The sequence below is a fragment of the Periplaneta americana genome, chromosome 4, assembly GCF_040183065.1.
Source record: "Periplaneta americana isolate PAMFEO1 chromosome 4, P.americana_PAMFEO1_priV1, whole genome shotgun sequence".
Classification (NCBI taxonomy): Eukaryota; Metazoa; Arthropoda; class Insecta; order Blattodea; family Blattidae; genus Periplaneta; species Periplaneta americana.
Genome location: NC_091120.1, coordinates 186,365,627 through 186,378,926, shown reverse-complemented (window position 1 = coordinate 186,378,926; position 13,300 = coordinate 186,365,627). Strand labels below are relative to the sequence as shown.

Genomic DNA, 13,300 nt, shown 5'->3' with positions numbered 1-13,300 from the left:
AATGTCCAGTGCAAATCTTTTGACACTTCCGGTGCCAGTACACTGCCAACGTTCCAACAAAACATTTTTAAGGCGACAGATGATCTGCAACGTGTAAAAGCTATAAAAAGTTTTGAAATATTGGCAGACACATTACGATTACTACTACTTACTGGCTTTTAAGGCTCCCGGAGGTTCATTGCCGCCCTCACATAAGCCCGCCATTGGTCCCTAACCTGAGCAAGATTAATCCAGTCTCTATCATCATATCCCACCTCCCTCAAATCCATTTTAATATTATCTTCCCATCTACGTCTCGGCCTACCCAAATGTATTTTTTCCCTCCGGTCTCCCAACTAACACTCTATATGCATTTCTGGATTCGCCCATACGTGCTACATGCCCTGCCCATCTCAAACGTCCGGATTTAATGTTCCTAATTATGTCAGGTGAAGAATACAATGCGTGCAGTTCTGTGTTGTGTAACTTTCTCCATTCTCCTGTAATTCATCCCTCTTAGCCCCAAATATTTTCCTAAGCACCTTATTCTCAAACACCCTTAATCTCTGTTCCTCTCTCAAAGTGAGAGTCCAAGTTTCACAACCATACAGAACAACCGGTAATATAACTGTTTTATAAATTCTAACTTTCAAATTTTTTGACAGCAGACTAGATGATAAAAGTTTTTCAACCGAATAATAACAGGCATTTCCCTAATTTATTCTGCGTTTAATTTCCTCCCGAGTATCATTTATATTTGTTACTGTTGCTCCCAGGTATTTGAATTTTTGCACTTCTTCGAAGGATAAATTTCCAATTTTTATATTTCCATTTCGTACAATATTCTCGTCACGAGACATAATCATATACTTTGTCTTTTCGGGATTTACTTCCAAAACTATCTCTTTACTTGCTTCCAGTAAAATTCCCGTGTTTTCCCTGATCGTTTGTGGATTTTCTCCTAACATATTCACGTCATCCGCATAGACAAGCAGCTGATGTAACCCGTTCAATTCCAAACCCTCTCTATTATCTTGGACTTTCCTAATGGCGTCCACACCTGTGGAGTAACGGCTAGCACGTCTGGCTGCAAAACCAGGTGGCCCGGGTTCGATTCCCGGTTGAGGTTTTTTCCGGGGTTTTCCCTCAACCCAATATGAGCAAATGCTGGGTAACTTTCGGTGCTGGACCCCGGACTCATTTCACCGTCATTATGACCCTCATATCATTCAGACGCTAGATAACCTGAGATGTTGATACAGCATCGTAAAATAACCTACTTAAAAATACTTTCCTAATAGCATACTCTAGAGTAAAGTTAAAAAGTAAAGGTGATAGTGCATCTCCTTGTTTTAGCCCTCTGTGAATTGGAAACGCATCTGACAGAAACTGACCTATACGGACTCTGCTGTACTTTTCACTGAGAAATATTAATTAATTGAACTAGTTTCTTGGGAATACCAAATTCAATAAGACACATTACGATTACCTTCATAAACACTGGTCGACAGTGCAATGGTCATATTAACATTCTGAACACGCATATGGGGGTCAAAGGTTCTAGAACTAGCGCAATAACTGCAATTTTATGCACTTAGTTTTACATGTACTGTAATATTACGAAAACTATGCAATCGTACATGAAATAACAGCTTGTAATAAAGTGTAACCGTAGGTTAAACACGAATGTATCTTAACATTAGTCGTTTTAGTGCCTCAAGCACGACTGTAGAGTGCACAATTATGCACAGATTGATATCATACATTGCAATTACCGGCACTTCAACTAATCCGCACAATTGCGTCTATAAATTACTTCCCTGCCGCATTTACATTTACTCTTTCAGGACAGAGAGATTCGAAGAGGCAAAGACATAAAAACTCTTCCGCATTCAAGAAATCACCATCCTTTATTTTACTAAAATTAGATTAGTCGAACCTGTAGATAAAATGTGTGAAAAAGTTGCATTTAAAGCAGTTTTTTTTTTCTTTCTTTTTTTTTCGTTGTTAACTTTTGTTTTTTATAATTCTTCTTTGATTTTGATGCAGTATCGGACTTCTTGGGTCCCTGACTGCACTATTATATTCTTATTCCTTGTGTTATTACTTTAGAATCTCTTCGAACAAATTCGAAGACGTTGATGTCCTTGAAAAAGTTTGGACATTTGTTTGTGCTTCCTCACACTGTATCACAATACCACCAGTTAGATTTTTACCCAATATCGAAAATAGCCATTTTCGGCGTTCTATACAGTCTGAAGACGTCTACATTATAGTCTCCAGTTCTTTAATGAAACAATTTGGGCTTCTTTGAAGTCGACTGTAGAACTTCCTTATAATTTTGACAAGAACTTCCTGTATATATGGCATATTGAGATCTTCATGTATCTGAGATGTTCTAATAAACCAGTCAGGCCCATGGATCAGTCTAAGAGCCTTGTTTTGTGCAATCTGTAGTGGTTTATAAGCAATGCTGTTCATATAGCCCCAGGAAGGTGCAGCATATGTTACAATTGGCAGTACCAAAGCCTTATAGAGATGCAATTTCCGTTTAATGCCTATGGCACCTGAATTTAATATCGGAAATATGTGCACTATGCGTCCAATGGCTTTTCCTTTAATCTGATGGAGATGCTGATGCCAGGACAACCTCTGGTCCAGAGTTACGCCAAGATATTTGACAGTTGGTTGATACTCCAGCTCTTTATCGCATATGGTAAGTTTAGGGATTCTTTTCATCGTGCACTTCGTGAAACAGATAGCCTGTGTTTTATCAGCATTTAAGGTCAGGCGCCATTTTTGAAACCAGTTTTCCAAGAGAGAAATGTGAACTTGCAGGGTTCAGGCTGCATACAAGGGATTCTGATGAGTTATGAAGACTGCAGTAACGTCGGCAAATTGCGCGATGTTAGTTTCTGGGTGGGTAGGAATATCAGCTGTATAAATGTTGTAAAGTGTAGGCCCAAGACCGATCCTTGAGGGAGACCAGCCTTTACTTCATGGACAGAAGATAAAGCTGCTCCTTCTTTGATTTGAAACTTCCGTCTGCTTAGAAAGGATGCAATGAACTTAACAAACATCGGGTAGGTCACTCTTCATTAATTTATATATAAGACCTGTGTGCCGCACTGTGTCGTAAGCTTTTGAAATATCGAGGAATATCGCAGGTGTATAAGTTTTCATGTTGTATCCCTTGGTCGTTGTTAACTCTAAAGCATCTATTAGTGCTTCATGGTTGTGCTAACAGATGGAGTTACTTGTCAACATTATGAATCCAGATCTTCGCCAAAAACGGACATTAAAACTAGTCTACTGCCGCTCTTAATGCAATACAGAAGCAGTGTTAACTAGACCTGTGCCCGTGTGCACCATTCTCGATTAAAATTTGACCATGGTTAAGTCGGCACTTGATCATCTTCAACGCCAATTTGCGGAGTATCAATCTCGATCAAAGTTAAACAAGCGAGTTGATGATGATCAAATTTGATCACGAGTGTGGGATCGATTATCTTGAATTGAACATGGTAAAGTCGAGAAAACCAAAATGGTGGCACGATTTGACATGCTTGATGGAATTAAGGATGAAATGATGTATCTTGAACACGCAAATCACTGCGGAAATAAGACAATTGGTGTTATTGTAGAAAGAGTAAGTTTGTAGATGAATAATAAAAATGTTTTTTTTTCTCAAAATAGACTAATGTTTTATGTATGTTTCTGCTTTGGAAGATAGGGACTTTACTTGAGGACAAAATATTATTTAGGCCTAATTGTCCAATTTTGTTAACATAATAATAAAGTAGTTATTCCATGCCGGTAATAATATAGTAAAATTAAATGACCATTTTGTAAAATGCGAGATTATCACTTATTAGCTATAGATTTGCCGTTTGAAACTATTAGGACCTACATGACGTTTTGGGTAATTAGACTATTTATGCTTGAATTAAGAGAAATTACACGGATACCTTCCTTTCCCTCCTATTCCAAAATTCCAACCTTGTGAACACAAAATAAATGGATAAATTTCAGAACAAGGATACTTTCCTTTCCCTCTTACTCCAAAATTCCAACCTTGTGCACACAAAATAAATTGGCACTAAACTAGTAATATGCGTTACAAGAGCGGTAAATTGAAGTTTTCATTTTCGAGGAAAAGTTTGAAAAAGCGAAACATAGTTGAGCTTTTTTTAATTTCCGAGAATTGAAAGAAAACATACCGCTCGTGTATCGTACATTATTTTGTGCGAAGATCGTTTATTACATACCTGAAAGAGGAATTTATAATTGGTAGCAATGAAATCTCCATCTTGGTTTCTTTCAATGACGGCAAATTTGCAAAAAAAAAATATATATATATATCTTCAACATTGTTGCTTTAAAATGTTTTCTGTGTTTACTATACTCCAGCAGGCCGTGATATACGTCTGTCTTTTTTTCCCCCCAGTCTATATATGCGAACTTAAAACAAACTGCAAGGTTATGTAATGATTTATTTTTCATTTTAATATTTTAACAACATTTTTGCAAATATTTAAAAACAATAATTAACAGTGCAATTTAGGTGAAATTGCAGTGGTAAGTTTCCAATTTATAATTATTACTATATTGAAAGTCTCTAAAAATAATATGTTAAAAGCCTAAAGCAGTAAAATCAATATGTCACTTAAGCGGTAAGAAGAGGAAAATTGTTATGTGTGTTAGGTTGGGAATACTGAATGTGGAATTATAGACTTTCCGCGGATTGGTTTTGTGCGGAAACCAAGCAAATACGCACGATCTCGCACAAACTTCCTTTTCGTATGCATGATGATGCGTATTCGACTTACAGTATACAGACGAATTGCTTTTTTTTAAATTTAAAACAATTGTTAGCGAGGTATCCGTATACTGAAATTTTCCCAAATAAATTATTGGCACTGAAATCTGCGAGGATGTTTGAAACATTCCGACAAACAAAAACGAAGCGATAATTGATAGAGTGCGTTCGTTCGCTGTTTTATACGCGGTAACCTAGCGCTCAGACGATTCTTCTCAAGCGAGCGTACCGTCAGCTGATGGTACTGAGTTGATCGAGGGAAAATGTCGGTGCATCGTATCTGTAGCTTGATCACTGTCAAGAATTAACCATGTTTCCGTGATTGCTGATAAACGGGCTAGATGATCGAGAATGGTGCACACGGCCACTGCTGAGTGATCTGATCGGCCTGTATCTGTCCAGTGACGCGGATCCTACCTGTTCTCGGAGCGAAACGTTGCGTTTCTCTCTCTCCACTTCCTAGATTCCTCCAGGACGTCCTGACCTTCGACGGATCCATCCTGTGCTATCATGGACAAGCACTCCGCCCCGAAGCTCTGGTCACTCGAGCGGTCCTGCAATCAAACGAGTTATTGTAAATTATAATGATATTTGGGATTTAAAATTTTTATATTTCTTTTCATTTCCATCTTCACACTCCACACATTTGAATTCAACAAAATGGAGCCTTCTCGTTAACTACTTCATAATCGCTTCCTTATTCCATGACAACAATCCAATTGACAATCGAGCAAACCCATATCTTTTGTGATGGAATGGAATTTAACTGAGGGGGGCACAGATGGCCCAGCACTGCGACCTGTTGAGATCTATTGCGCTAACCCTCGATATGGAATGAGTTCCGTGCCATAGATCTCCTACGCGCACCAACCCAACCACATGACTCCCTAACGACCGATCCCTACAGCCAACAGAATCCATAAACTATTTCTGCTTCGGCAACTTCCCCCAAGGCCCCCCTGTCGGTCCGAGGCGAAACTCCTCCCCCGAGTAGGTCCGCTTCGGGTGCTCGTTGCAGAAGCCATCCAACGTCGCTTAACTACATTCCACGGAGGCCGATCGAGAGAGCCAATAGCTTCGGGAAGCCGCCTGTGGAGTGATCTCAAAAAGCATAAACGGGATGATGAGGAAGAGATGATGGGGGAGGAAAGGAAGTGGCGAAGATGAGTGGGGTTCCAACCGCCTGATAAAGTTACCTGATATCCATCCATAAGAGTGAGGGAAAGACTCCGAGAAAACCTCATCCAGGCAACTCGTCCTGACCGGAAATCGAACCCGGGACCGCTGGGTTCCTTTTGTGATAATCATCTGATTGAAATGCATATAAGAACTGAAGTTTTGAAGTTTATAAGGAGTCAGGTGAAGACGTTGTTTTAAAGCTCTATGAACTGTAGGCTTCCGGTCTCTTTTAACAATCTATCCCGATTACGAATGTTATTCTCGTGTGGTGATTTTCCGCTGAATAGGCGACGAAATTCACGTCGTACACGAGTCACAGATCCAAATTTTGCCAGCCACAAAACATATTGCACTTTTCTTTGGACATCCATCTTGTATAATTAATTGCAACAATAAAAATTCTTGCATTTGTTTCCGTCTTCTGTTTCCTTCAGTGTGTCAAACTTACAGACGAAAAACTTTTGAGAGTTTTATTTTCATCTGGCACCAATATTACATTTCTACGTCTATTCATTCAAAAAATATAATCCTCTGAAATCACACCTTGAAGCTACGGTTTGTTTACGGCGATCATCGCCGGACGCATATCTCCGGCGATTATAAAAGCTAGCGATGATCGTCAGGAAGTGGTTTCTTTATCAGCGTAGGCCTACATCGCTGTCAATTTTAATTTGTTTTGCTGTCATTACTCGATTAATATATGTATGTATGTATGTATGTATGTATGTATGTATGTATGTATGTATGTATGTATGTATTTATTCACACTGCAAATGGGTATATGCCCGGTGGCAGTGGTAACTAATTACACTCAATAATGACAATTAATAATAAACACAACTAATAAAAACAATAATTAATAATAATAATAATAATAATAATAATAATAATAATAATAATAATAATAACAACAAGGAGCATCTTAAATTAAAATGAAGCATGGTCACTTAAAATAACATTTAAAGTAAGTCTAATTTGCATCTTAACCCTAAGCTCGAACTAAAACCCACGAGTGTGACAGGTTCATACCTGCACATGTACCTTTCGGCACTACACTTATTTCGCTGTCAACTCACTCACTGCACTGATTCTATCCTGATTTCACTAACACTTCTAACCATTTCACTGTTCAAATACTTTGCACGGCCACTTCACTGACACCAACACACTTCACTTACACAATAGACTTCACTGACACTACACACTTCACTGACACAACACACTTCCTCACTGATAGAACACTTCAAATAACAAGATATCAATTACACCCTTTAAGTAGTGTGTATAATATACTACCGTCTATTAGTAAAGTCCTTAAGTCTATTTTTAAATACATTTTTGGTTATTGGTAAAGCCTTTAGTAAAGTCTGCAGGTAAAGCTACATGGCCTTCTCTAAATATCGATTATTGAACATGTATGCGGCGATATGCGACCTGAATTTGCTTCAGAGGCAACCTCCAGCGATCTATGTCGCGTCCAACGATCTACGTTGGCGATCATCGCTGTAAAGAAACTGTGCGCATTCATTTTAACTGCTATCAACTCGAGGTGACAATCGCCAGCGATGTGTACCCGGCTATGATCGCCGTAAACAAACCGCAGCTTTACTTTTGGGACACAGTGTAATATTCCCTGGTATTGGGCTTCCGTTCCTCAGATATCTGCTCATCGAGACCCGCCAGGGGACGGGCTTTCGTCTGAGAACTCAGTGTCGTCTAAGACAACCACCACTGCCATCCTGTCATGTACAATTTGCCAGCGCCAGTCAATACGTAAGGAAAGATGGCGTATTTTCTAACCGCAAATAATAATGAGAATTGGAACTAGGCCTGTAGAATAATGAGGGGTCGGGAGAAACCCGAGGAAATAACCCTCGAGCTCCCGCTCCGATCATGATAAAGATTATGTTCGTTGCAACCGGAGATTATATTCAGGCTTGTCTACATGACAGCCTGAAATGCTAAACGTGAGCCACCAAGATGGCTTTTCCATATTGTTAGGTTCCAATCCCTTCCGCATATTTATGTCGATAATAGCGCCATGAAAACATAAACAACTAACATCGAGTTTGAATAATTCAGTAAATATGAGTAAAGTGTACAAATGTGTTTACTTACGCTCTCATCAAAAGGCGCAGATTCTTGAGAAGTACTCTCCTCCAACTGCAGAAAATAAAGAAATAGATATCAGATATCAGGGATATAAGTACAATAACATTTTGAGGCTCTGCTGTTAAAAACTATATTGTGAATATTTTTATAAATTTTATACAGGGCTATTCTAAAAGAAAGAGTAGATTTCAAATATTTATTTTAAACGAAGTAATTTAATTTTAATTTAGTAGTCTGACCCAATATTTTGGGTTTGCCCTGCGGCACAGAATAGCTCACAATAAAATTTAAAATGAAAAATTATATAAACAGGTTTCAGACGAAAGTGAATAAGACGTAAGAAAAAAAATAGAACCAAGTGTAATTTAAATTGAATGTATGCCATAAAGATGCTGACGAAATATCGCTACAAAAAATTTTATTATGGTGGTGACGATGGCATCTTGAAGACCTCTCGTCAGCTTGTATTTTTCCCTCCACTTTACAAAGGCTTTCGGGATGGTGCCTCTCGCTCCGAAGAAGAGACCGGTAACTGTGATTTTTTCAATGTTGTATTTCGCCGATAGGTACTGAATCGTGGGCTCGTAGATTTTCTTTTTCTCTTCGTTCACTTCAGATGGTTGAGTGACTGAGATTTCAAATCTGATGGTAGGATCAATTATTTCGGCTGTCTGTTTATTCCTATTTATAGCTATGATATCGATCCTACGATTGCTTCCATCATCAGCAATACAATGAACTTCCTCGTGAACGTCTAGATTTTTGGATCGAAGTGCATCTGCGATCATAGAACGTATGATGTTGTGACGTTTTATTCTGAGTACTTCTCCCTGTGGGTAACTCCCAAGCACGTGTGGTAAAGTTTCATACTCACTGCAGTGCCTACAGTGGGTTGTGCCTGTAGAGCGACCAGGGAGAGAACGTACTGGTGCCACCATCGTAGTCATTTTTAGCATTTCTCTCCACTCAGAACTTGATAATCCGTCATGCTTGATGATCCACGAGTTGGCTGCAGGTACTTATTCAAACAATACAACTCCTTTTCCTTTCTGCGGGTATGCACACCAGGTTTTAAATTCACGGTACCGAAGATGTTGCCTTAATTGCTTCACGGATCCTGTAGCCTCATCTCTGCTCACTTGCAATTCCGACATGCAATTTTTTTTAACGTTTGATTACACGCGATACTCGATCCTAAAGCCATAAGCAAAGCGGAAACAGCTACGACCTGTCCGCTGCAGTTACTCGCCAGTCCGAATTTAAGGGACTGAAAATCCTTGCGTAGTCGTCGAACATGCAAGAACTCACCGAAGGTGAATGTTTTTTGCGCCGTAAAGAAAGTGCATGAACTTTTTTTTTAGTGGAGCATTATCCGAACAACACCATTCCGAGGCGTTGGATTGGAAGAGGTGGAGAAGATCGTGTTCATCTGTGTGGCCCCCCAGATCCCCCGACCTTACCCCCTGTGATTTTTATCTGTGGGGTACATGAAAGACAGGGTGTTTGTACCACACCTCCCTGCTTCGCTTCAAGATCTACGATATCGAATTGTTGAAGCTGTGAATTCCATAACTAGGCACCAGTTGATTCTTGTGTGGCAAGAAATGAACCACCGTTTTGATGTTTGTCGCGCAACACATGATGCGCATGTTGAATGCTTGCAATCTCATGGACTATAAAACTTTAAACCTTTCTCTATCCAATGGTGTGCGGCAAGTGGTTCTACTGTTTATAGTTTGTTTAAAATAAATATTTGAAATCTGCTCTTTCTTTTTGAATAACCCTGTTATTGTAAGTAATGCCACAAGAGGTTATTTCACTTCTTCATCTGAACCGAAGCGTTGGCCTCATAGGAATTTCTTCATTGGTCCGACGATGCGAGGTCTGAACTGTAGGGCGGATGGTTGCCGCCTCAATGCCTCTGACATTGGGTGGTGTTGCAGCGGTCACTGTTCGGCCGGAACGTGCTTCGTCGGTGTCCCTCTTCGAAGAATATGCACTACCTGGAGATGTTGTTACTGTCCAGACAATCAGCACCATACACCTTCAACATTTCCCTGTGGATTTCACTCGGACTTTTTCGTTTTGCCCACAAAACACGGACTACACAAGTAGACGATGCTAGCACACACGCTATCTTTATTCGGTAGTTACCGCTCGTTACGCCAGGGTGATAACTGATTGCGCCATTGCTGTCTGTAGTGCAAAATTCAAACTAACTATCTGCCATCTTTGAACGTCCTAACCAAAATAGTATTCCGTAAAACAATTGTTGTGTGTTACTTTTCGATCGTATACTGGAAAAATAAAAAAATCTAGATTTTCACCCAAAATCCAATTCCATTGCTCCTTGAATTAAAAATTTAATTTACTAACTCAGTATTATATTTTATTGACTGACATTCAATAGCGATGTTATTGTATATCTATAATAGGGAAACGAGAGGACCCTGAGAAAACCCAACTGAGATTCTGTCTCTAGTAACACTATGACTTTTTAAGGTCTGACTGGGACTCGAACCCGACTACCCGCGTGACACGCTGAGTGTCTAGACCATACTTGCACAAACAGCGCTCAACAAGCGCGCGCGCTCCTTCGGAGCGGGAGAGCCGTGTTTACCGCTCGCCGAAACGGAGAGGAAGATACGTCAGAATGACATGGACTTGCTATAGGTAGAGGAGAGGGAAACGACCACTCAGTTATCTAGTGGAGTGCAGTGTGTAGGCCTATTCTCAGTAACTGTTTCACGTTGCTTACCTACTGCTACTGTACAGTACAGTATGGAGGAATCTAAAAGACGGAACATGACATTTAATGATTTACAGCTCGAACTTATTGATCTTCAATGTGACCTAAGAGCTAAAGATCGTTTGAATAATAGGCCTACTACTAGCCTGGTTGAGTTTTACAAGACTAAACATTAGCAATAATATCCACGACTACACAGGCTGGCTGTGAAAATGATTGCTATGTTTGGCTCAACATTTATATTTGTGAGCAACTGTTTTCTATAATCAACTTTAATAAAGGCAGACATCGAACATCTGTAACTGATGTTTGATTACGATCTGTAGGCTACTGTTCCTTTCAGCTGCCAACACATAAAACCTCGTTTTGATGTACTGATAAATAGAAATATAACAAAATGATATTGTACATTTAAGTAGCTATAGAATTTCTATTATTTCTGTAAGATAAATGTTTCTTTATTAATTAATAATAGTCCAAGATAGTTTTGCAAACACTGAACGGGAATTCATTTCATAACCACTCGTAATAGTACTTCCTTTTGTGTATATTTTGTACGAGATCACCCCTTCTTCCAGTCCACCCTTATACAGAGCGCAACTAATATCTGCATTCCGCTCATGAGCTGTGACCCGGCTCGGAGAGCGCAAACCTTGTGCAGGTCTGATCTAGACCTCGCAGCCACAAATGGAATTTCACAACTCCAAGTTTATCTTTCCGTTAGTTTTAATTTCTCTTAAGACTATTGTATAAATAGCATAACCATGTAAAAATATTTTATGGCTGATAGCTCTATCCAGTCTCCTCTGCTGTTTCAACTCCTCTCCCTCCACCACTGCTTTCCATTACTTTAAAACTACTTCCTGGAGTCCTGTATAGGTCACGACATTCATATGATATAAATTTCAATGGCAACCCGTTTAAAGAGGAATCGAACTGTTGAAAGTGGACGGAGGTACTGGGAGAAGAGAGTCGCTGCTATGCATGGCTGCGAAAGCATGTAAAAACGTCGAACCACGCCCTCAGCTCCGAGTAGAGCAGCAGGTTTAACAACTTTGCGATGTGGAACGATGCATGTCCGTTCTTTTTTCTCTAGTCTGAAGCATCTACATGTAGTCACAACCATCATTCCCAGCCATTTTAAAATTATTATTATTATTATTATTATTATTATTATTATTATTATTATTGCTAAACATTTCAATTTGAAATGCTGGTTTCTCGTAACTGACCTCGTCATAACTGAACTCCACGAGCCGCCTCTAATTTGTGTTCAGCCGGACATGTTAATGAGGACACAGACTGCCGTCTTAAAATTCGTCACGTTTAAAATCAAAGACCTGAATTCACAAACATTCCAAGCCCACTGGAGTAACGTTTTCAGGAGAGCATAAAAACTACATAGGCGTATACCATGTAAGATTATTGAAATAAATATTTGTATGATTAAAAAAACACATGCTCAGGGTCAGATTTGGGATATTCAATGTTACAGGATGGTAATCTATGCAAAACACAACATAGGAACTCTCTGCATCATAATCCACAGTTAATTCCCGATTTACCACGAAAATCGTCTGTCGCTGCATTTAGATTGGCAACAGGCCATGATTGTTTGGCCAAACACCTGCATAGAATTGGAATATATCAGTCCCCTAACTGCCCATTGTGCAATTCAAACCAAGAAATGGATTCGGAACACCTCAAAATCTGTGCTTCAGTGGCTGACCATGATAATATCTTTGAAAAATATTGGAGTGCAAGAGATCAAATGACTTTATTTTCAAACGCCTGGCATTAGAAAACAATAACAACAACACAACATAGGATCGTTTAGGGACATTTTGACACGCTAAAGAAAATGTTGATTTTGGGACCAATTTATGCAAATTTTATTATAATTTTCTCCCTAATATGTATGGATATATTTCCGTACATTTCACATATCTGATGCCAATGTGATCATTTTATATCTCTGTATTAAAAAAAATACAAACCGATGTCGAAGTGTCGACTTCTACATTAATGGGAGAGATTTAGACAAAGTATGACAAACATAGGAAACACTTTAAAACCCAAAATTTACAACACAAGTTTTGGTCCTCAAAATATAGGGCCTACCTAAATACACTCAGGGACAAAAAAAACCGGACACTTTAATATTTGTTGGTATTTTGCAAAACATTATCTTCTCATACAATATTATGGTAGCCATCTGTTGTTATGGAGACGTGTATACATTGTTGATTGTTTTTTGTTTTATAAACAAGCCATTGCAACCAAATATTCCAATTTTGCTTTCGGAGTCTCAGCTATAACAATTTTGTCTCAACCATTTTGTGCTTCATTATCGTTATCTTTCGTTATTTCTTTATTTTCACATTTTCTGAGTTTAAGTGTGGTTGTAACATTTGTCTTAAAACAAGATGCGACCTGAAGATGTGGCTCGAGCTGTAGCCCTT

The 13,300-nt window shown here is 39.1% G+C and overlaps 1 protein-coding gene across 4 annotated transcripts in view; it reads right to left on the bottom strand.

Annotated features, from left to right (window-relative positions):
* The window catches only part of LOC138698523 (uncharacterized), a 598,444-nt gene that overhangs the window by 4,077 nt on the left and 581,067 nt on the right, over positions 1-13,300 (bottom strand). For all 4 annotated transcript variants that reach the window (XM_069824513.1, XM_069824512.1, XM_069824514.1 and 1 more), the window contains 2 exons: positions 8,096-8,140; positions 5,216-5,352 (listed from right to left, as the gene is read on the bottom strand). In XM_069824513.1, coding sequence (XP_069680614.1) covers positions 5,216-5,352; positions 8,096-8,140 — 182 coding nt within the window. The remainder of the gene's footprint in view (positions 1-5,215; positions 5,353-8,095; positions 8,141-13,300) is intronic.